Source organism: Engystomops pustulosus, chromosome 2, assembly GCF_040894005.1.
Source record: "Engystomops pustulosus chromosome 2, aEngPut4.maternal, whole genome shotgun sequence".
Classification (NCBI taxonomy): Eukaryota; Metazoa; Chordata; class Amphibia; order Anura; family Leptodactylidae; genus Engystomops; species Engystomops pustulosus.
The window spans coordinates 108101164-108127047 of NC_092412.1; the positions used below are offsets into that span (position 1 = coordinate 108101164).

A 25884-nucleotide genomic window follows, 5' to 3' on the forward strand; every position below is an offset into this window, starting at 1 on the left:
ACTTTGCATTATACAGTTGAACACTGACTAGTTTAAAAAGCTATTTATTGTGAAAAGATATACTTATGGCAGTAGCAGCAGAAAAAATAATTCTACTCTTTTACTAAATGAAAATATGCATATGTAATAGTCACATAAAACACATATGATAGGCAATTCAAAACCAATATTTCAAATTCATCACTGTACCTTTACTTTCCCCAGCAATTCATTCAGCTGAATCTCATTCCCTTGCTCTGCTGGTGTGTTAGCAATTTCCTCTGCATCTTCTAACCAAGTTCGAAATTTATTTAAGTCTTCTTGCAGTCCATATAACTTCCTCTTTTCTTCCTCAAGCCTACAATAATAAACATAATTGGTAAGTAGAGACATTTAACATATACTGTATATGGTCCACCATAAGAACAATTATGGATAAATTAAGTGTGTCACTTTGATAAATTCTAATCTTATTCCCAAAATTATACCTAGTGTTTTCTAGTTCAGATGCTTATGGTGGTCATCTTATGGGTTGAAGGGGTTGTCCAGGATTAATTTTTTTAATAAATTGTGACTGGAGAAGCTTTAAAAGCAATAAACAAATAACCTTTCTCTGCGCTTCCATTCAGTGGTAGTGGGCCCACCCATCACTGCCTATCACTGCTTGTATACAGAGGTAGCATCCACAGCCATGCGGCTATTCGGCAGGTTCTTTATACACTAGAAGGCACCATTGAACCATTGCACGTAGAGAGACGAGTGTCAGTGGTTTATTATTATAGTCATAAATAAAAAAACCAAAAATACTAAATGCATCCAAAGAATGGATCCTTGCTTTGTAAATTGCAACCTGTCTGTCATTGGCCTGAGTGGTCTGCTAACAAGCCAATGACAATAGAATAAGCTGAAAAAACGGACAGGAATCGGAACAGTTCTAAAATTTGCTGCTCTGGCTGTCGGCATATCATGGAAATCAAAAGGCCATGTTTTATCTGTTGAAACAAGGGCTAACACACGGCTAACACTTTCATTTGCCTAAATCTGCAATTACAAATTTTGCATAGCATTTGTCTGATGCTATACATGTACAAAACTCTGGCAGGGAGTGGAAGAATGCATGAAGAGACATAGGCACAGACAGGCTGCAGCTACCCCTCCCTGGGGACTTGCCACATGCTGCTTGCAGGGAGCCAGCTAATGTAAGTCAAACTATTATAAAATAATGCAATTCAGAATGCAGACAAAGGCATTTTTAACATCAGCATAGTATAGACTATTGAAACCTGTCACCAACTAAAAATCACATTTCTGGTGACCGGTTTGTTTAAAATGTACAGATTATATCTATATTTGTGTTTAACCAATTGTTCATAAAGGATAAAAAGCAGAGAATAGTAGTGCTTCCTAGTCAAGGTTACCCCTAACAGCAATATATTTTTAGAGGGTAAGGGGATATACTAACCTTGTCTGGTTGTGCTGTACTACAAGAACAACTCTCGTATGATACTCATAGTATAAGTTCCAATTGGATTGCTGCTGCCATGTCCTAACCCAAGGGTATCAAACACATCCCGGGTATGTAATATTATGTAGAAGCTGAGGGTATTTCATGTACATAGCCACAAATGTTTCCCAATTGCTCTATTTTGAGATGCAAAAGACTGTCTGGAGAGGAATAACTTTCTTACAGTTCCTTAGTGAAACTATCATTTCTGTGGTTTCATAGAAGAGATTGTAACTTAATTGTAAATAGAAATGTCGGTATTATCAGAATATAAAAGTGTATATGATACAGGCTTCTAGATGACCATGCCTTACCATACAAACAAAATGAGCGATGAAGCAGTACAACAAGATGAATGTATTCCATCAAAGATTTCACAGCACAATGGGGCACATTTACAAAGGGCCGTGCACCAGTTTTCCAGTGTTGGACTTTGCACGTTCTTTTCAGTGCCCCAATGTTTTTTCATCTCAATTAATGCATTTTTAAGGCATTTTTGTGTCTACACTATTCTGCATTCTTTAAACTGTATTATATTTGAGGGTGTAATAAGACTTTATTTAAATACCAATGTATTTACAGTATCAAAACTGAGAGTTCTAAAAGCTTCCTAAAATGCTCTTCTTAGAAAAAAAAATAATAGCATGAAAATTATGTGGTAAAATATTGTAGAGAATATATAAACTAAAAAAGGCATCAAAAGAGCTGAATTTTAATAGGCTGCCATGAGTAACTGCTGCATTTCTCGCTGGGACCAGAGGAGGAGGTGGGAGGGGAAAGTGCTCTTCCCCCCTCCTCCCTCTATAGGCAGATGAGTGGCCACAACGCAAATCTATATTTTGTGGCATGGCCGCCCAACTCGGTGGTGGTGCGGTGACACACACCATGTGCTCTGAGAGCCATAGAAGTCTATGGGGGCTGTAATTTGGTTGCAAATCATACGACCTGATCACGACCCTCATAACGGCTGTGTGAAATGGATCACACTGTAAGGGATCATACTGTAGTATTCTAACGTTCATGCTCCTAAAGATTTCACTGGAGTCTTGGTAAACTATTCAATGAAATGCTTGTGAAATGTTCCTTTATTATTCATAAAAGTACGGTGGAAAAGATTGAAAATGTCACAGTCATCAAAAAACACAATGTGGATAAATAATTAAACTTTTTGGCTATATTGTCTGGAACTTCACAGTAAATATCAACCAAGCTATTAACATTTAAATACCATTGAAATATCATAATATTATCTTTATCCATTAGTTAGAAAAAAAATGATTCTCTGTATTCAAAATACTCCTTGACGGCCTTAGACTATTTCATTTAAAACAAATTAACAAAATAGTAAAGAGTGAATTAAAAAGAAAAAGTGTATAACTAAAAAACAGAAGTCAAATGAGTTTTTCTACTTTTATTGCAGAGAATAAAAGTGTGGTATAAAAGTGTACTAAATTGTTATTACCGGTATGTGGATTTGATTACTTTTTTGTGGTGTGTACGTTGTGTGTGTATGTTTTCTACTGTGTGGTGTGTATAGCAGGTAAGGTTGCTATTATATTTTGGTTAAAGTATTTTGTGTGAAAATGTGTGGTGTGTACATTTGTCTTTGATTGCTAATGTGGGGTGTGTACAGAATGTGAGATTGATATTCTGTTGGGGGTGCAAGATATGTATCCATTTCTTATTATGATCTTTTTATTATCATCTTTTATATTTATTGTATTTGTGTGTTTTATTACTATAATGTGGTTCATGCAGTATATGTGTTTGCTATAGTGGGCTGTGTAGTGTATGTGAGGGTGATACTGTATATTGTGGTCCGTACAGTATGTGAGTTTGATATAGAACCATGTGAACAGTATGTGTGTGATTATGTTGTGTGTACGATATGTATACATTTGCTAATGTATGTGGTGCATAATATGTGTATTGTTACAGTTTTTAATGCTTGAATGCTCTTGAGTTATGTATAGTGCACTATGGGGATTATTTACTAAGGATCGCACTTCCCGTCGTTTTTGGGTTTTGTGTGACTGTGACAGGTATTTGGCAGGGGACTGTGTGGTGCAGGCGATTGGATTGTGGCGTAGCTGCGCTGGCTTTCATGCGACGAAATCATGGGGCGGACCATCGTATGATCTGACTGAGCACGGAATTTAACGTTCAAATTGTGTCGCAAGATCAAACACTTACATGCACCAGGAAGAAGATGGTGATCTTCAGCGGACCTGAGCAGGGGAACAACACATGTAGAATATCGGGCGCATGATCTTAATGAATCACGGCAGAGTGCATTCCGGTCAGACAATGCACCTCGGGTGAACTCCGTTGGTCGGGTTAGTAAATATGCCCCAATGTGTGTACTATTATGTGGTATGCTCGGTATATGTTTGATTACTATTGTCGGATATGCTCAACATGTATGTGTTTGATTGCTATTGTGTTGTGGCTGAGCTATGTATGTGTTAGATTGCTATTATGTGGTATATGCAGTAGGCTTGTGTTTGATTTATGTGGTATGTGTTTGTATGGTGTGTACAGAATGTGTTCTTTCTATTGTATTTGTGAGTTTGTCCCATGAATAGTATTTATGTGCTTAAATGCATCTGTGTGGAATGTGCAGAAAGTGTATATAGTTGCAGTTGCATTGTGCTTGTAGTATGTGTGAATTTGATTGCTATTGTATGATGTGTGTGTATTTTTGCTGTAAGATGCTGTGTGTTTGACAGCTATTGATGACTGCAGAATTGCTGGTTTCTGTCTTTGTCACATGGCCGGACTCTAGGCGCTTCTGGCTGGCAGTGATGTGAAAAACCTGTCTTCAGGTTTTAGATGCTCAGGTAGAAAAATAATAGGCATTTGAATGTCCTCAGCATGTTACTTGCCATAAAATTATTCAATCCTGAATCAGTGGAGCTGGGAAGCTCTCCCCTTCCACTAAATGCATCATTAAACTTCCTCTTACTCTTCCAAACAGAACTCATAAGCTTTAGTTTTCCTTAAAGAATAAGAAAAATCTTCCCCCCAGAGAATGTGAATTCATGGTTTCAGAATTCACTGCTTCTGTGCAAGGATAATGGGATTTGAACCACTCACTGAGATTCTTATCTCCATCAAGAACAGTCATGCTTTTCATTGCTGATATTTTTTAGCTAAACATTGTTACACTAAGAAATGAAATGACTATTACATAGCTGAGCAGTTCTGTTACTTTCCGCATCTTATTTTCATTGCTATTGTTTTAACAGGTTTTACCCACTGTAAAGTTAATGCTAGAGCGCAATATGTTTCACTCCAGAATTTTTAATCATTGCTGTAGAATGTAACATCCCGGTACGAAAAGGTTACCTTCTCTAACTATTACACCTTAAAGCTAAATCATCAGACTATGTATTGAGATTCAATACATAAAGGTTTTGCTCATATATAATGCACACAATAATGCATTATATTTACTGTATATAATTGTAAGGGAATTAGGTAGCAGGGTAGTTATCTCCTGGGGTATACAGGCACTTTTTCGAGACACAGCAATGACACAGGTTGTTTGGTGCAACAATCCTGGGTATTGTTCAGTAACAGCCCTGAAAGTGGACTGATACCAGGTCTCTCACTCTTGGCTAGTAGCAGGTGTGCTCTCTACACAGAGTTCTCACCTCCTCCTCTCAGGAGGTTCTGGAACTCTCCTCTCCTCACTCTCTTCTAACTCCTCCCCTGACTAAGGGTTTTGTTAATCCCTGGTCAGGTGATCTCCCTCTCCAAACACACTCCAGTTACAATGGTAAAACATCATTGGATGATAAACATTAAATAATATTAACCCTTGCCTATCCAGGCAGTATCTACCGCTGCACAATTACCTCTAAGTGTACTGGATGGTACAAGGGGCTTTAATCGCAACTACTCCTCTGCCCATACATTGGCAGTGATGTTGCATATGCAGGCATGGGGCAGGGACGCCAGAAGTGCCTACCCATGGAGAAACTTGTGCCTCTTCTAATATTGACTATTTTCATTTTATTTTTACCTATGGTATGCTAGTAACAATAGATTTCGCTCTAGATTTTCATCAATATATATATATATATATATATAGTCAGTGTTTCAAACGAATAATATAACACACATAGTTCCCGACTCAGGCTAGAGGTACACAACTCTGGCTGTGGCTGGGGTTAAGCAGGGCTAAATACAGGGCACATTTCACACTGGTTTATAGGATTACTGGATCAGGCCAGAGACTGGGTTCCAGATCAGGTCAGAACTTAGAACTTAGAACACAGTTCACTGGGTTTCAGTGCAACATCAGTCTTTTTTTTTTAATATATAACATACTTACATCAAGAGAAGTAAATTCACACAATAAGGCCCCTTCCACACTAGCGAGTGTGATGCGATGAACTCGCATCACACTCGCAACGCAAGCTGCCGGGAACGCACGGCCCGAACGCTGCACCGCGGGAGTGAACTGACATGCTGAGTTCACTCCCGCGGTGCAGCGTTCGGGCCGTGCGTTCCCGGCAGCTTGCGTTGCGAGTGTGATGCGAGTTCATCGCATCACACTCGCTAGTGTGGAAGGGGCCTAAGGCCTAACAGGTGCACAGACTGACGTGAAAAAGAATACACATACATACACAAGAAAATACAATGAAATCCCTTCGACTGCTAAATCATTCCACCCCATTGATCTGGTGCGCCACGATAATGCACACTCCTTGATTGGGCAACCAGCTAGCCTAAGTTAGGGAGCTAAGGCCCCTTTCACTTTTTTTTCACGCACACATGCACGCTTTTTGTAATGTGTGTTTAAATCTCGGCATGCTCCACTTTTGCAAGTCACGTGTGTGAAAAACGCTCCATACAAGTCTATGGAGATGCATCAAAACACATTTCACTCTGAGGCACATGCAAGTGCAATGCAAGCGCAATGTGTTTTTAACTGATGAATTGCCATAGAACAGATAGTCCTCAGTTTTGAGTCTTTTTCATGTGCATTGTCTGCATGTGAAAAACACATTGAAAATGCATTGGAAACACCAAAAATGCACATGTAAAACAGAGACACTGAACAAACTCTGGCTACAAAACTGATTGAACTCTGATGAATAATGTTAGATTTTCACTGACCAAATCCTGATCTCACCCTGATCAGACTCTGATTATTTGTGAATACACTTTGTTTATATACAAATGGAAGGGGTCACATAATGGGGCAGATTTACTTACCCGGTCTATTCGTGATCCAACGGCGCGTTCTCTGCGCTGGATTCGGGTCAGGCCGGGATTTATTAAGGCAGCTCCTCCGACGTCCACCAGGTGGCGCTGCTGCGCTGAAGAGCATCGGAACGCACTGGAATACACCGAGCCGGGTTGAGTGAAGGTAAGTGCAAGCTTCCCGACACATTTTTTGTTTTAAATGCGGCGGTTTTTCCGAATCCGTCAGGTTTTCGTTCGGCCACGCCCCCCGATTTCCACCGCGTGCATGCCAGCGCCGATGCGCCACAATCCAGGGGCAATTCAGGGGAAATCGGCGCAAATTGGAAATATTTGGGTAACATGTCGGGAAAGCGCGAATCGGGCCCTTAGTAAATGACCCCCAGTGAGTGGGAGGGGGTCCCAAGATGAGTGTGAATGAAATCACATGATCAATGGGAGGAAAATTGCATGATCAATGGGAACACCACAAGTGCAGTCCCATCCCCATGCAATGAATACTAAGCGCATGATAGATAAACAAAGACAATAAAAGTGTACAAAAACCATGTTACAAAATTTATATCAATACATAATATACAATAAAGTGCTTGCGTTGGCACTTTTTGTATATTATGTATTGATATAAATTTTTGCCTCTTTTATTGATATAAAGTTTAACCCCTCTAAACTGCTAGCACCTACAAGTAGGGTAAGAGACATCCTTTCTAGAATCCATTCTTTTATGTGGAATCTCACCAGATTACAGTATCTATAAAGAATCTGCCCCAAACTCAGTGGTAGTGTCATTTCAGAAACCCCTATCTCCTGTTGCATAGCACCTAGAAACATTCTTTTTGCACCGTATTACATATAAGAATCTGATCTTGCAGATCACATTGTATGGCTTTCTGAGCTATAGAACCACATATACAGGCAGCTAAATACATCATTTTTGGAAATGCAAGCTACGGATGGATCTGCTAAAATTACATCACAAGTCAAAAAGAGGTAAGAAGAATCACATTAGCCTGACAATGGAGGAGATTTTTCAGAGGTAAACGTGTGAAATTTCGCATGTAAGAGTGAATTTAGAATGATCATTTCATACTTTTCCTGAGGGGTCTAGTAGTTTAGAAGGGTAAAACCTGGTGACAGGTTCCATTTCAGCTACAGGGCATTCATGCCCCCATCAGACTTTTAAGACAAAGCTGTTAGAGAGGGGAATTTTTTACATCCCTTGTCCCCTAATGAATAGTAAATGCAATCCACTGCTTTTTTGTTTACAAAGCTATATGAGAGCTTATTTTATGCAAGAAATATTGTATTTTCTAGTGTCACAATTTAATATTCTGTGCTATGTACTGGGAAGCTGGAAAAAAATTCCAAAGGTGGTGGACTGATGGGTTTTATTTTTACGGCTTTCACTACCACTTCTATATTGTTTGAATCAGTACACAAACAGGGACACAAAATTCACATATTTTTGTTATGTCTTAATGCATTTAAAAAACTTTGCATTTAAAAAACGCCTTCTATCGCCATAGTATGACACTCAGTATACTTCAGTTTAATGAGCTGTGTAAGGAGTCATTGTTTACTGGATGAGATGTCATTTTAATTTGTACCACTTTGGAAAACTGTATGACATTTTGATCACTTTTTATTAACAAAAGGGAATACATATATGTAGGGAAATGGGGTGATTTGAATGTTTACTTTTTTATTATTTTTAATTTTTTTATTGTTTGAAACCTTGTTTTAAATATTTTTTCAGCCCTTATATGGTACGTGATACTTAGGGCAGTGGTGCCGAACGGGTGGCACTTGGAGCACTCTCTGGGGCACCCAGGCCACCATCCCAGCACAGAGTTTCCAGAAAGGAGTCAAAACCTCATCCTGCAGTCTCTGGTGACCGAGGATGTGCTGTGATCACCTCACACCGTTAGCTGCCAAGGACTACAGGAGGAGCAAAGAGGTGCAGAAAAGGCTGTGTTATTATTGGAGCTCCTGCTATGGGCCCCCGAATTCTTCCTCTTCAGGGTACCCTTGAAGGAAGTTGCAATAATAATCTGAATTTCTCCTCTTTCTTTCAACTGTATTGGTGTCTTCAGGACGCCAATACATTTAAAAGCTGTGACAAAACAGGTAAGAATTGCTTAAATTGCCATATTGGCACTTTCTATTTATATAAGTGGGTTTGTAGTTTGGGCACTCGGTCTCAAAAAGGTTCACCATAACTGCCCTAGGGGCTCTGGTCACTTATACTATGTACTGCAATAAAACTGTATTGCAGTGTATTGTAAATATACTGCTTCTATTTTACAGTCTGTCTTTACAGCTGAAAATGTGTAGAATGGCGCCCTCCAAATAAATCACCATTTAAAGATGGTGGTGCTCAGAAGCAGATATGTTAGAAGCCAAAAAAGGTTAGCTGCTGTGGCTAGTACCAGTGCTGACAGGTGTCAACACATCTGATACCCGTCGCATATGGAGGGAGGTCTCTACATACACCCTTCATGACTGGCTGAAGTATATTTATGTTGGCCCTGTGAGAAAGGGTTAAATTGATCTTCTTTTCTGCAATGGAAGTTTCTCTGCTGACACAATCCATGTGTCACTGCCCCAAAAGATAAATTCAAATAATATTCTTTCCATAAATTGGCAGTATCCTTCAATTGACAGAATGATGTGTTAATAATCTTCCAGGTTATTTTCTCTAAAGTGTCAAAAAGCAGAGAGCATAGATGAGAGTATAATGTGTTACTTTATAAAGTGATGACATAAATTAAAGGAAAACACATTTAGCTGACACACAGAAGCATTTTATCAGGATGTTATTTCTACAAATTAAATATGCCTCAATTGAGACACGACCAAAAATATACAGAAACATTATAGATCTCATCATATTCATGAGCTTAATATTGCTTTGATGGGTATTTACATGACCAGCATTGACATTTATCTAAAAACATTTCTGCAACGGAGTTAGATCTATTATCAGACATCAAAGAGATGCACCAATTCAACCAGGAATGGCTCCCGGTTTTAAAGTGGAGATTCAATATCTTAAATCAAGAAGTTGGGAACAAGAGCAGAATTTATTATCTTTCATCTTTCACAGGCTGAAAATGATTAGCAGTGATTTATAAATTCTGCATATTTATCAGTGGCTGTATATATATTTATACATAAATATATACAAACTATATACATTTATAGTAAACTTATACATTTTATACAATTATATATTATAGCACAAGGAAGCACATAGAGGAGCCAGCATCAGGAGTGTCACATCATTATACAGGCTGTCAGTCATGTATATAGGAGTATCTCATATACATACAGGCTGCAGGGGGCGCCAACACCAGGAGTGTCACATCATTATACAGGCTGTTAAACATATGTATTGGAGTATTTCATACACACATGCTACATGGGGCACCAGAACCAGGAAGTAAATAGAGGAGCCAGCTCCAGGAGTATCACATTATTATACAGGCTGTGAGTCATGTGTATAAAAGTTTTTCATACACACACAGGGTGCAGGGGGTGCCAGCAAGCACCAGAAAGCAAATAGTGGAGCCAGCACCAGGAGTATCACATCATTATACAGGCTGTCAGTCATGTGTAAAGGAGTATCACATACACACACAGGCTGCAAGGGGCACCGGGAAGCATATAGAGGCAGCAGCACCAAGAGTGCCACATAATTATACAGGCTGTCAGTTATGTGTATAGGAGTATCTTATACACACACAGGCTGCAGGGGGCACCAGCACCAGAAAGCACATAGTGGAGCCAGCACCAGGAGTGTCACATCATTATACAGGCTGTGAGTCATGTGTATAAAAGTTTTTCATACACACACAGGGTGCATGGGGTGCCAGCAAGCACCAGAAAGCAAATAGTGGAGCCAGCACCAGGAGTATCACATCATTATACAGGCTGTCAGTCCTGTGTAAAGGAGTATCACATACACACACAGGCTGCAAAGGACACCAGGAAGCATATAGAGGCAGCAGCACGAAGAGTGCCACATAATTATACAGGCTGTCAGTTATGTGTATAGGAGTATCTTATACACACACAGGCTGCAGGGGGCACCAGCACCAGGAAGCACATAGTGGAGCCAGCACCAGGAGTGTCACATCATTATACAGGCTGTGAGTCTTGTGTATAAAAGTTTTTCATACACACACAGGGTGCAGGGGGTGCCAGCAAGCACCAGAAAGCAAATAGTGGAGACAGCACCAGGAGTGTCACATCATTATACAGGCTGTCAGTCATGTGTAAAGGAGTATCACATACACACACAGGCTGCAAGGGACACCGGGAAGCATATAGAGGCAGCAGCACCAAGAGTGCCACATAATTATACAGGCTGTCAGTTATGTGTATAGGAGTATCTTATACACACACAGGCTGCAGGGGGCACCAGCACCAGGAAGCACATAGTGGAGCCAGCACCAGGAGTGTCACATCATTATACAGGCTGTCAGCCATGTGTATAGGAGTATCTCACACACACACAGGCTGCAGGGGGCGTGGCCCCCAGAACCAGAAAGTACATATAGGCAGCAGCCCCAGGAGTGTCACATCATTATACAGGCTGCCAGTCACGTGTAAAGGAGTATCACATACAAAAACAGGCTGGAGGGGCTCGAAAGCACCATAGAGGCAGCAGCACCAGGTGTGCCACATCATTATAGAGGCTGTTAGTCATGTGTAACGAAGTATCAAATACAAAAAAACATGCTGGAGGGGCTTGACAGCACAAGGAAGCACATAGAGGCAGTAGCGCCAGGAATGCCACATCATTATACAGGTAGTCAGTCATGTGTATAGGAGTATCTCATAAACACAAAGGCTGCAGGGAGCCCCAGCACCATGAAGCACATAGAGGAGCAGGCCCCAGGAGTGTCACATCATTACACAGACTGCCAGTCATATGTATAGGACTATCGCATGCACACACAGGCTGCACAGGGCACCAGGAAGCACATAAAGGCAGCAGCACCAGGAGTGCCACATTATTATACAGGCTGTCAGTCATGTGTATAGGAGTATCTTATATACACAGGCTGCAGGGGTCGCCAGCACCAGGAAGCACATAGAGGAGTCAACACCAGGAGTGTCACATAATTATACAGGCTGTGAGTCATGTGTATAGGAGTATCTCATACTCCTCATCTCATTGCAGGGGGTGCCAGAACTAGGAAGCACAAGTCTTGGATAGTGCGGCTTTGCTTCACAATCATGAATAAGCTGGACTAATGAGAATGATATTGACTCATTGTTAGGTCAGTGGGCATGAAGGGACATAAATGTGTTGGGGCGTAATTCCAAGTGCAAATTATGCCAAAGAATTTTTCAGCTGCATGGAACATCAAGTGCTGATGGAAGATGTTTATTGATCTCCCCTAGATACTTTGCTACTGATGCATATAGTGGGTCCAGAAACTATTCAGACCCCTTTCAATGTTTCACTCTTTTTTTCATTGAAGCCAATTTGTAAAATAAAAAAAACAGAAAAAAACAGAAATGGTCATAAGTATTCATAGCCTTTGCTCAGTATTGAGTAGAAGCATCATTTGAGCTAGTATTCTGAGACTTTTTGGGAATAATTCGACAAGTTTTTCAAGATTTTAGGATCCTCTGCTATTCTTTCTTGTTGGTCCCCTCCAATTCACTCAGATTGGATGGTGAACATTGGTGGAAGCCATTATCAAGTCTCTCCAGAGATGCTCAGTTGAGTTTAGGTCAGGGCTATGGCTGGGCCCATTAGGAATGGTCACAGAGTTATTCTGAGGCTACTGCTTTGTTATTTTAGCTGTGTGCTTAGGGACATTATTGAAAAGTAAACATTTGGATCACTCTAGAAGAAGTTTTTATCCAGGATATGTCTGAATTTAGCTGCTTTAATCATAACATAGCATAACACTGCCACCACCATGTTTCACTGTTGGGTTTGGCAGGTGATGAGCAGTGCCTGATTTTCTCCACATATACCGCTTAAATTAAACACCAAAAAGTTAATTTTTTGTCTCATCAGACCAGTGAATGTTATTACTCATAGTCTGGGAGTCCTTCATGTGTTTTTTTTTCAAACTGTATGTGGCTTTCATATGTCTTGTCCTGAGGAGAACCTTCCATTGGTACACTCCCTACTGCATGTCTAGAGCTTTTAGATTCTATTGTGCCCCGACATGCAAGGTGAGGTATTATTTATATGTGTGTGCCTTTCCTAATCAAATGCAATCAGTTCAATTAAGCACAGCTAGACTCCAATGAAGGAGTAAAACCATATCAAAGAGGATCAGAAGCAAATGAACACCATGTGAGTTAAATATGAGTGTCACAGCAAAGGGTCTGAATATGACCATGTGACATTTCAGTTTTTAATTGTTTAATAAATTATCAAAAATACCTACATTTCTTTTTTTCTGTCAAGATGGGGTGATTCATTATGAGCAAAAAAAGAACTTTTGATCTTACCTATTGGCTGAAATGAAACAAAGAGTGAAACATTTAAAGGAGTTTGAGTGCTTTCTGTAACCACTATATGGTATCAAAAATCAACCGAGAATTCCTCTTTAATTAGCAATCATTCCTCTTCCAGCTCATATAAACAAATCTAGAAAATGTTAATGGACTGTTAGCAATCTAAGCTAACAGCTAAACTATTGATAAATAGATACCTATTTCAATGCAAAATGAAGGATTCTACAGCAGCACATTTCCTGTAGTACATTATATAATATTCACTTCACAAGTGATGTACAAAAAGCATGTCTCACACTTATAACAGTTCATATATAACAGATATCTTCTCTACAGCATTAAAGAGTACAGACCTTGGTACTTCTGCAGTTCAGTCCATTTGATGTCTAAAACCTTCATACAATATATCCGAACGCATAAGCTAAATCATTCAATGAAGCCTTTCAGCTCTATCTGCCCATGTATTTACAAAATGGCTCTATATTGAATTTGCAATGAACCAACAGCTCATTGCCGGTATGCTAATGGAGTCTAAATCTGTATTTATCAACTCATTGACTAGTCTTACTTGGGGGTAAAAGTGTTTGTTTGCTGACCCTTGCACTTTCTAATGGGCGAGTAAATTATTACTAATAAACAGACACCAAGGTCAAACAGAAGCCATGCTGATATCTGGAAACATCGAAGAAGAAATATGGCATACAGTATGTCGCCCTACAGATCCTGTTGTGAGGCCAAAAATAAATCTCCATTTCACTCTTCATGTAACGAGGGCTGGTAATAGGGAACAGGTGGAGGACTGATAAGTAATAATTATTGCATTGAAAATGAAAGTAGGCATGATTAATAGTTGCGTCGCAATACAAGAATGCTCAAAGAAAGTCTTTTAAGTGGCATATGGTTCAACTTGTATTGATTCCCAAATCTGCCCTGCTGTTTTCTCGTTCCTTTTCATTAGTTTCACTTACTGCGTTTTAAGCAATTTGTAATTCTCCCAGACTCTTTAGATTTTTTTTGTTACTCTAAAAACACTATAAAAACTCTATAAAATAGAAGCTTATTTTTCAGTCTTTATCGGCAATATGTAAAAAAATATATTTATGCTTTTACATAACAATAAGCTTCAATTACTATTGCTACAACTGAGAAATTGTTCTACTAAATCCCCTGGATTGTACTTGATATCATCCGGGGTATTGAGCTAACAGATCACCAAGGAGCTGTTTTCAGTTACATTATAATGTTCTATTATAGAGAACCATTGCTTTACAATTATGATTTCATGTGAAAATATGGGAGCAAAAGGCACTGTCTTTAGACTTAGGTCCATGACCCTTGACCAGTGACCTTATATGCATCATAACTACAGTCAGCCCTGCATTGTAACTATTCCTTCCCTGGCTGCGGATAGTAGAGGGAGCGTGTAGTGGAATTAGCATTGAATCTAGTGCTAAAAATATCAAAATACTGGTCCCAAGGGAATTAATATATGACCACATTGTAGACAGATTTACAAATGTATTTCATACTCTCATGGGTGGACATTTATCAAAGCTTGTATGTAAGTTTTCTGGAATATAAGATACAATTCCAAGCTGTCTCAATCAGTCCTGGTGTTTACATTTTGGTTTCCTCTGAATACAACCATAAACTCCTGACTATGCCACATAAATAGCTTCTTTTGCACTGCAGGGGGAGGGGCAGGAGGCAGAGAGCACTTCAGACAGATGCACTTCCTGTCCAGCATGCAGCATGTAGAAGAGACAGCAGCAATGCTATGGATAAGACAGACTCTTGATCCTTGGGGAAGCAGTGACATAGCAAATCTGACTGTGTGTTTTATCGATGTGTTTTATTTTATTAGTTGAGGTACCAGAGTTGAGTGTTTCAACATGTCTTATATCCATCTCAAGATTCTTTTTTTATGCTTCAGATTCTAGTAGAATCTTCAGAATTTGACCTTGCTCATTTTGGCTGGTGAACATAATTGGAGTTTAAACAAACAGATTTTGTGTGTGCTAAGAGTGAATCTGTTGATTGTGCAAACAAATAAACACTAGCAAGGCACTTTTCTTAGTGCCACATTTTAAATAGCTTTATTTTCCTTTCTTCCTGGTTTGCTAACTGGGAGGAGGGATTAATTTGCAAAAGTGATAAATTAAGGGATAGCAAGTCAGTTTTGAGTTTGCTCAACTTGGCTTGTGCTTCTAAGTGGCTTGTGAACATAAGTGGATTTTAAAGAAGTTGAGTTCAAACAAGTGGAGTTCAAAAAAGAGGTGTCCGAAGAACTGTAAGTAATCTTCATTTTTTATCTCTTGATTTATACACTCATCTCAGTTTTGTAACAAGTAAATGGCTGGCAAGATTGGTGGTATGCTCCAGTGCACACTCTGTAGTATGTATAGACTGCTGGAGCAGGAGTTCAAGGCAGGGTGAATACCGCTACGACAGAGGTGCTCATATTTGTGTCCTGGAAGCTCGAGTTAGTTATCTGGAGAAAGATATTGCATATCTCTGAGCAAATTACAATCTTGAGAGGAGTGTTCTGCTCACTAAGCAAGCAACTAGCAGGATAGAAGTGGAGGGTGGAGAAGAAAACCAAGGATGGGGTAGATAGCTGGGTTACTGTAAATAGAGATGGTAGAAAGGGGTATAATAAAATGAAGGCCAATTCAGACTAAATACCCGAGCAAAATTGCTGAATTGTACAATAATGTAAGGATTTCAGTGTCAGAAATGGCAGTCCTAGAGGATCTTGCTCTACCTAAAAGCTGGGGAAGCAGCCCAGCTAGTAGTAGTGGGGGTGGTAGTGCAGGAAAGCCAAGACAGTTAGTGGTTGTATGGGGACTCTACAATCAGAAAGACAGATAGAATAATTTTTCATCAAGATAAAGCCTCAATCGAATGGTTTGCTGTCTCCCTGGTGCCAGGGTTCGGCATGTTGTAGAAAAGGTGGATAAATTACTGGGAGGGGATGCGGATGACACAGCTGTCGTGGTCCATCTTGGAACCAATGACAGAATAGATGGTAGGTGGAGGGTTCTAAAGAATAGTTTTAAAGAATTAGGTTCAAAGTTTAAGGTAAGGACCTCCAAGGTAGTATTCTCCAGAATGCGCTACACAGAGAAGACAGTGGGAGCTTAAATGCATGGCTCAGATCCTAGTGTAGAGCAGAAGGATTTGGGTTCCTAGAGCACTGGGCTCACTTTTCATATGGGTACAAGCTGTTTTCCACAGATAACTTGCACCTAAGTGAAAGGGGGGCTGCTGTGCTGGGGGAGAAGATCTGAGCATGGGTGGTGGAGTATTTAAACTAGGATTGGGGAGGGGGATAAGGAATACACTAAAAGGGTAGACAAGTCAGAGAGGGGGCAGCCTAAGTTGGTGGGTGGTGGGGGGTTGTAAGGCAGTGGATAGGGATATACACAAGTTTCAAAACAATAGTGAGGATATATGTGCCAGTAAAATTACTCTAAATCAAATAAATAACTGTGGAAAATTAAGTGCATGTTCACAAATGCCATAAGAATTCCAGGGAAAATGGGCGAGCTTGAGGCTCTGGGATTAGAGGAACAGTTAGAGGTTGTTGGTATAGCGGAGATATGGCTTGATGCATCACATGATTGGGGTATAAATATTCAAGATTTTACACTCTTTTGGAAAGACAGGGCAAATATGAGAGGAGGTGGTCTATGTCTCTTTGTCAGAAGTGACTTAAAAGTGATTGTGAACTAGACAGTGGTCAATGAAGAGGGCATTGTGATTTCTAACAATATGGAAATTATCCAAAATGTCAGTGTCTGTGAAACCCTTGGAAACAGTGATCATAACATAATTATTTCTTCTTAGACTTAAAAAGCAAAAACATTGAATTGTAAGAAGCCTAATTTCCAGAAATTCAGGGATGCACTACAGGATATAGACTGGGATCAGATACTGTCACATGATGATACTAATGTTAAATGGGAGACATTCAAATCTATTCTGGGTCATTATACTATCCCACTACTATTTTATATATTTATTAATGATATAGAGGTAGGAATTAACAGCACTGTCACTTTTTGCAGATGATGCCAAGCTGTATAGTGTAACACAGTCTATGGAGGATGTTCATAGACTGCAGGGTCCATGCTTACTTTCTCTGTGTATGGAAGAATAAAGATATATATATATATATATATATATATATATATATATATATATATATATATATGTATATATATATATATATATACATACATATATATATATATATATATATATATATATATATATATATATATATACATATATAGCCCAAATGTTTGGACACACAATCTCATTCAAAGAGTTTTTAGTATTTTCTTGACTATAAAAATTGTACATTCACACTGAAGGCATCAAAACTATGAATTAACACATGCGGAATTATATACTTAACAAAAAATGTCAAACAACTTAAAATATGTCTTATACGCTAGGTTCTTCAAAGTAGCTACCTTTTGCTTTTGATTATTGCGAGCTCTTGGCATTTTCTTGATGAGTTTCAAGAGGTAGTCACCAGAAAAGGTTTTCAGATCACAGGTGTGCCCTGTCAGGTTTACTAAGTGGGATTTCTAGCATTATAAATGTGGCAGGGTTGTGCAGAAGTCACGTGGTTACTAATATAATACTAGGATGAGACATATTTTCAGTTGTTTCACACTTTGTTCCAAATTCCACATGTGTTAATTCATAATTGTGAAGCCTATGGTGTGAATGTACAATTTTTATAGTGAGGAAAATACAGAAAACGTTTTGAATGCAAAGTTGTGTCCAAACTTTGGGTCTGTACTGTATATCTACCTTGGCCTTAAGAGCTGCCTCTCCACTAAAAAATGATATTAGCATAGGCAGCATCCTCCCTTTTGCAGCACTAGACAATAATATGGACACCTGAAATTTCCGAAGTGATGAGATGTTAATAATGCCTGTGGCGTCTCTGCACTGCAGCAGAAAAGTGAACTTCAAACACTTAAACATATTTTGCCATAAATGTTTAATGAATACTAAACACAACAATAAATTAGCAAGTGTTTTTATCCCTAGGAACATGGATTTTACTTGGGTCATAAAGCTTTAAGATCTAGGTAGTCAGCTTGTTACTGCAGATCTATTTAGCACCGATGGCTGGATTTGGAGTACATACTGTATATTGTAGATGATTCTTATTATATTTACCTGCAATTAAATAACTGACAATAATGCATAGGGTTCTCCCAGGTTATTTGTTGTGTTGGTGTTAACAATAGCACTGGAATGGAATATGGTAAAGTCACTCCCATTGAAGCTTCCTGCACGAAAGTCAACAGAACCTAAGACATCTATCCTCCATTTATAGTTGAAGGGGCCTTCAAAACATCACTTTTTAAGTTGAACGTGGCTCATGCATTACAAATAAGTGTTTACCCCAATGTTTGCCGCAGCTAAAAGCTTCAGGTCAATTTCAAGGATTGCTGCAAGTGTTCTGCTGCAAAATCTACCCTGATACACGTAGGCAGAGAATATCTCTCTGTGATGGCAGTTCATTAGTGTTTCCCCACTCTACATTGTTTTATGGATCGAGGTTACATTCTTGTTTTTAACCTCTTGAATATGTTTTTATTTTGCTAGTTTGCACTGTAAAACAACTTTAGATAGCTTTTGGTGTCCAAACACCACAGACATATGCTCCAGTCTCTCATTATATGCAGTGCATAATCATGCGGCCGGATAAATTCTACGCTGGCCTCTGTCAGCAAATGGCAAAAACTAAAGCTAATGTGCGACTATGCCCCTTTCACACCACTCCCCACCCATTTGGCATGGAGATGGCATTAGAGGGGAAAACTGTGCATACACTGTATCAAAGCATCCTTTTGCCTCTGTCTGAAGAGTATACATCTTATACTGGAAACATAGGATGAAAAGATGCAGTAAGCTGCATCACGCCAAGCAACCTAAATGCTCACCCAAGGCCATCATAGCATATTGAGGATGGATGCAAAGATGCTCAGGAAGGTCCTCAGTGATGCAACTGTCCTTATAGTTACTTCACTGTAGGAAACACATTGAACATCACCAGCAGCCAATCACTGGCAGCTGGCGATGTTCATTCTGTCAAGGGTGCTCCCGCGATCCATGTCACAGACTGCTGGCACACCTGTGCCCCTCTCTGTGGTGCTGCCTCGTCCCTCAGTCTGCACTTAACTCTCCACGATCCGGCTCCTGTCCTGGCTAGTATGCGCGCGCTGGCACTCGAGGATTTAAAGGGGCAGCGCTTCGCTGATTGGTTCTGGCCACTTACCGGTTTCCTTAAAGACTGGCGGCTCCCATAATTCCACACCAGATCTTCAAGCCATATTGCGAGAAGAGAAAGCTCCCTGTCTGTTCCTTTACCTGCGTTCCTGTTCCTGCATTCCTTTGTGTTCCTGTGCTCCTGTGTGTTCCCGTGCTCCTGTGTATTCCCCTTCTCCTGTGTCTTCCCATGCTTCAGCATTCCTGTTCCATTTTCCTGTGTTCCCGTTACCATCTGCATTGACCTCCCGTTGCTGATTCTGGATTTGGACTTTGACCTTGCACCTCTGCTGCCTGCCCTGACTGCCTGCTTGAGCCTGACTTCGAGACTATATCCTGCAAAGGTACCTCTACCTTGGCAGCCACCGTGGGCTAGTCACTCCTGTGGAGTGACCTAATAGCACCCCGCCACAGCAAGACCATCCCGCTTTGTGGTGGGCTCTGGTGAAGACCAGGTGCCACTTAGCTTCCGGTCCCAGGTGTCAGCTGGTACCATCTCCCACGGGGGTCCAAAAGGTCCACTGATCCCGAACCCTGACACAATTCTACTGCATAGGAGGAAAACAATGCTGAATTCCATTCCATGCACCTACAGTTGAGAATCTAACGTATCCTTACAATGGCAACACATAGCATCATTTGAACCAAGCATTATTTGGTCCCAACTAACTATACTTCCTGCTCCCAACAGGTCAAACAAGTAATATTATCTAGCCATCACTGGCTTAGGCAGATTATCAAGTGTGTGCCCAACCTGGAGCGGGTAAGAGGTGTGCTCTTGTTTTAGTTTATGCATATGAGGGTGACAATGTCAAGAGGGAGTAGCATCTTCTAATCTACATCATAGTATCATTTTCCACTGAGGAATGCAATGAGTATTCAATGTACATCCATATGTATAATTATGACCCTTGGAATCAAATTTCTCTTCTCTAGATTTTTTTTTTTTTACATTTTTACTATACCCTTAATGATGAGGGTGCTACACAGGAAACACAGGGGAGTTCTCCATTAGTGACTGTATCTGTCTGCTATGTGGATTTCCCTGTGTTTAGTATGGATGTATTATCTAGACATGATGATGGCCCTGTGTGGCTAAAACATCATATTAAGATGAGTGATATAGTTCAATTTATTATCTTCTACTTACTATTCTTCTTTTTGTGGTAAGTATTAAAGTTAGTTTTATCACAGCAAAGCTGGGTTGCAGTAGAGTCCTGCAAGGATCCAGTAAGTGTTGGATCGGGTAGAGCAAGGGAATTAAAGATGAGTATTTCTTCCATTAATGGCTGGCACTAAAGATTACTTTTCCATAAACAATGAACAGAAAAAATGTGTAAATATCATTCAGAATTTACCAGGACACATGAGGATTAAATACTTGAATAAGACTGTCATGTAAAGAAAGATGGCTCCTAACAGCTTAGACAGACAAAGAAAAGTATTGACCGTTGTATTTATTTTACTACATAGCAGAAGCTGTTTGAGCCAAGTCAATATTTTTCATCAAATTTTAGTGTGTTATTTAAGAAAGGAAATTATTAAATCAAGCATTGAAAAGCTCAAAAAGCTAAAGTTTTTATATAAATCAAATATGTTTGGTGGAGGCTTACTATATTTATTTGTAATAAAATAAGAACCGAACTTCAGGTATCTGAAAACACACTAATTAACTTCTATTGTACTTTTTATATATTTAATTTGGTGATCTAGAAGTATTAGTAACTAATTCATTGGCTATGAACACCCTATTCCCTATACTACACATACTAAATATATTCTAAGACTTTGGTTAAGTTTATCATGGGATTTTTGGATTTTTGAATCAAGAAGAAAAAAAAGAAAAATATTGAGACCTTATACTGAGTTTTTGCAATGTTGGAATTCCTAACTAGGAGTTGCTCAAGGAAGAAAATGATCCTTGATAATGGGGTCCACTCACATGTTAATGTCCATAGTTATTAAAAGAGTATTACATAAGCACCGGAAACCAGTATAATAGACTCTATTCAGCGGCAGATTTACCCATAAAGTAGGGCAACATATTGCTTGGGCCCCTGCAGTAATTCCCCCAGATTATCTGTTAAAATAAATGGGATGCTAACCAGTGTTCTCCCTAAGCACTTATCACTCCAAAACTGTTCCTGTGTCATTTGAAAGACAGACTTTCTGCTTGGCCATTCAACACAGAAGAGTTCGTTAAGGGGGAGTCACAGACATAAATGTTCTTTGGGCCCAAGAAATGGGAAATCCACCCTTACTGTATCCAGTATCTTACAAACTTTTGATCAGTGGTAGGGTACGATCTAGTCATATTTTCTCAATAAGCAATTTGTACCCAATTAGATAAATACATATATGGATTGAAGAAACCATTCCCAAATGTACTATTAATGGAGTTGTTGATTCAAATAAAGTATTAAAAGTGACAATAGAGACAGATCGCAGTTCAGGATCTGTCATTAGTCAGTGAACAGAGTGGCTACAAAGAATATGGCTTGCACTCAAGGATCTTGCAGGTTAATGTTTTACTTTGCTAAAATATTGATTTTAATACAAACTGTGAAATGCTTGAGTTATGTTTCTTATGGCATTAGACATAGAAGAATTAGACATATAGCCTTGACGAAGCAAGGTGAAACACGTGTCTGGTGGTGTCCACCCTTGATCTGTATATACCTGTGTATGTGTCCCCTGTCCTCTGTTATACCTCTGGGTAATGTGCATTACTTGTTTGTAAGCAAATACCTTGACTTGTTCTGAGGACTAGACCTTCTCTACCTCTATACAGGTTACTGTGATCTATTTATCATGTATATTTAGTTAGTTGACCATTGGTGGGCTTTTTCTGTGTATGTTCTGTGTCTTTTTATATGGATGTGTTTTAATTGATTGAATAAAGTGGTATTTTATGAATTCTACATTTTGGTTTTTGTTTCCCCTTTTTTGTGGTTTTATTAGACATAGAAGTTTAACAGTATTTCCACCACATTAGGACACCTTATGATGATAATGTTGATGAACCTTTCTGAAGAAAAATAATTTAGATATGGGCAACCATATCATTAAAAGTTTGAGATGTGGCTTTTTGGTTCCATAGAAACATACACCCATACATAGAGAAATACCCACCTTCTTCTTCTCTCTTGTAGCTTTCTGTTGATTGTATTCCAGCGAGAATTTAAGGTATCCAAATTATCTTTAATACAAGAGGCGTCAGCAGTTGAGGACTGCTCAGCAATTTCCCCGCCAGATACATTCAGTATTTTCACAACAGCTAGCTGTTCTGCTATGCCATCTTCAATTGCCTACAGAAGGAAGCATAGATTTTACTCATCATAAAATAATGCCTTTTACAATTATCAGAAGTTATCAAAATGGATATGTAACAAAAAAGTATGTTTGATAGTAATGTGTGATGTTAAATACTTTTGTGTTGTCTTTAAAATACAAACATAATACAAGGGATGATGCCTTTAATGGCAAACCAGAGAATATGCATTTGATAGATTTCAGGGCACACAGACACAAAAGTATTTAACCTTATAGAATACATTTTGCATAACAAGGTACCTCCACAGTTTTCCCAAAATGTTTGAGACTCTGATGACTATTGCCAATGGCAATAGTACAGTATCTACTTGCCCATCTTATATAAATGCTTATTTCCTAATGTAAAGGAATATATGAATACAGGCAGTCCCCTACGTAAGAACACTCGACTTACATACGACCCCTAGTTACAAACGGACCTCTGGATATTGGTAATTTATTGTCCTTTAGTCCTAGGCTACAATAAACAGCTATAACAGTTATCACTGGTGTCTGTAATGAAGCTTTAGTGTTAATATTGATTCTTATGACAACCCAACATTTTTAAAATCCAATTGTCACAGAGGCCAAAAAAGTTCTGGCTGCGATTACAATGATAAAATATACAGTTTCGACTTACATACAAATTCAACTTAAGAACAAACCTACAGACCCTATCTTGTATGTAACCCGGGGACTGCCTGTATCTGTCAATCTCTTTCTGATCAAATTCTTCTTTCCTTGTGTGTTGGAATATCTATCTATCTATCTATCTATCTATCTATCTATCTATCTATCTATCTATCTATCTATCTATCTATCTGTCTGCCTTTCTATTATCCATGATCTCTGTATCTAATATAAATTCACCAACAAGACCAACAAGCTATTCAAAAATAAGCTGAATAAGCTGCTTTTATGAGTCAAAAATCAGGAAACTACCGAAATGTCATACAAAGATCATCTTCTCTGGTGCTCCTTAGGATACGTTCATAGCTCATTTTTAGCCCTCCCTTGTAGGAATACTCTGGCTGGATTCCAGATGAGTACTTACAATGGAAGCTTAGGATGTATATCAGTGTATGTTCATACAATTGGATACCTCATGCAGTGCCAACACTCCTGAAAGTAGGAGATGGCATCAACATTGGCAGCAGCCATATTCAGGGTGCTTCCCCAATGGTGAAACTGTTCTTATATGGAAATATCTAGCTTGCTGCATCATTAAATCTTGTCTTTCTTGCTGGTATACTGTGCAGACAGAAGCTACAGGATGCCTCCATCTGCTTGTATATGTCTATGGATACGTCCTGCGTAAAAGCAGAGATCTTTCTTGGTATGTATGCTGAACGTATCCATTAAATGAGATGTAGCCTTAGACAGAGATTTGTACTCGCAGATGTAATAATTAATAATAATTATTCCTTTATTCATATAGCGCACAGAGATTACGCAGAACTTGCCAAATCGGTCCCTGTCCCCAATGGGGCTCACAATCTGATCAACCTACCAGTATGTTTTGGAGTGTGTGAGGAAACCGGAGGATCTGGAGGAAACCCATGCAAACAGCAAATTTACTGCCAAAAGACCAACATATAGTAGACTTTCCTATACACATGTTAAATAATTGAAATGCTATCCTAGTCTCTTATCAGATTTTACTACCACAGCACAGTGACATGTTTATTTTATGCAGTGCAGGTCTTCTTGTTACTGTGATCATTTTTCAGTCACTTTCCGACTTTTAGCTTTCATTTATTTATATAACATATAATATGTGTACTATATGGTAAAAAATGTGCTGTGCAATGAGCTTGACATGATTATAATCTGCCGTTCAATGTAGATCATGTGATTGTGGCACGGGGAATTTTAAACATGTACAATATCTTTTTTAATCCACTGTTGGAGTATTTGATTCACAATCAGCCGCCGCTTGACAGGACAGAAATATCCTTCTGCTGGTTGAACATCAGGAATCAAAGAATCTTTTTCGAAATTCTGTCAACTAGCACACTGTGATTTGTATGCCCTCGGGATATGTTCTAAAATATTTTCTGAGGGAGATTCCAAAACAACTACTAAAGAGCAGTCCAGCCGCTTGAGAAGTAATAAAGAAATAATGATGGACTGCAGATAGTATCAAACCTGCCAAAATACAATATAAAAGTGACAAAAGAAGCCCATCCAATTTTCTATGGACATAGTCCTTTTTATAAGAATCAAAACAATTTCATATAATGTTCTATGACATAAATAAGACAAGGTAGGAAAATAATTGTACACAGCCTGTACGCTGTACTGTATGTCCATTTATAACCTCTATGCTTTAAAGGGTCTATTTATTTACTTAAAGAATATACACCTATTGCTATTTACTGCTTTAAGAACAGCTTCCCTAAAACTCTTTTGTTTTATCTGAACAACTACACTGCAGAACTACATGCCTTCAATGCTCATACACTAGAAACAAATGTATGTGGAAATCATTTTGCAAATGCCTCCATTCTGTTGCCCCATGTTTACTTATTTATTGCACACACCAATAGAAGCGAGACTAATATGTCTGGTAGTTGTTATACATGAGGTCAGCCATAGCCTCACAAGCAAATACCTTCATAATGACTCCAGTTGCCATGCATTAGCACTCATGCATCATTGATGGCTTACAAAGTCCTTACACAACCCTGGGATCTTAAGGAAGTGAATGCTTAGGATCTGAGTAGTTCCAAATGTTAACCTTAAGAGCAAGTGCCTGTTAGTACACAGCCAATCAACTACTTCATATTATGTAAATATTGATAGAAATGTAAATGTAACTAAAATTTAAATATGAGCTAATGACTAGTTAAATGACTAGCTGCTTTGAGGGTTCATCCACATGGTTTGGTTTCCAGTTGTGATGTCCAAACACGGAATGGAGTGAAAAAAAGAGAAGGAGCAGCATCTCACAATTATTTGTCCTATCCCATTATGATCAGCACCTGCTTTTGGCTTCAAAAACTGTATATATTCTAAACACCGGAAAATGTGGATACACTTTAAAGAGGTTGCTGTGCAAATTAATGGAGTGATTGAGCTGGACCGTT

At 39.0% G+C, this 25884-nt stretch overlaps 1 protein-coding gene across 14 annotated transcripts in view; it reads right to left on the reverse strand.

Moving 5' to 3' along the window:
* Nucleotides 1-25884, reverse strand: part of DMD (dystrophin) — a 1566296-nt gene that overhangs the window by 588993 nt on the left and 951419 nt on the right. For all 14 annotated transcript variants that reach the window (XR_011853162.1, XR_011853161.1, XM_072135922.1 and 11 more), the window contains 2 exons: nt 22616-22791; nt 190-337 (listed from right to left, as the gene is read on the reverse strand). Coding sequence is in view for 12 of the 14 variants with exons in the window: in XM_072135922.1 (XP_071992023.1) it covers nt 190-337; nt 22616-22791 (324 nt within the window). In the remaining 2 variants the exon portion in view is untranslated. The remainder of the gene's footprint in view (nt 1-189; nt 338-22615; nt 22792-25884) is intronic.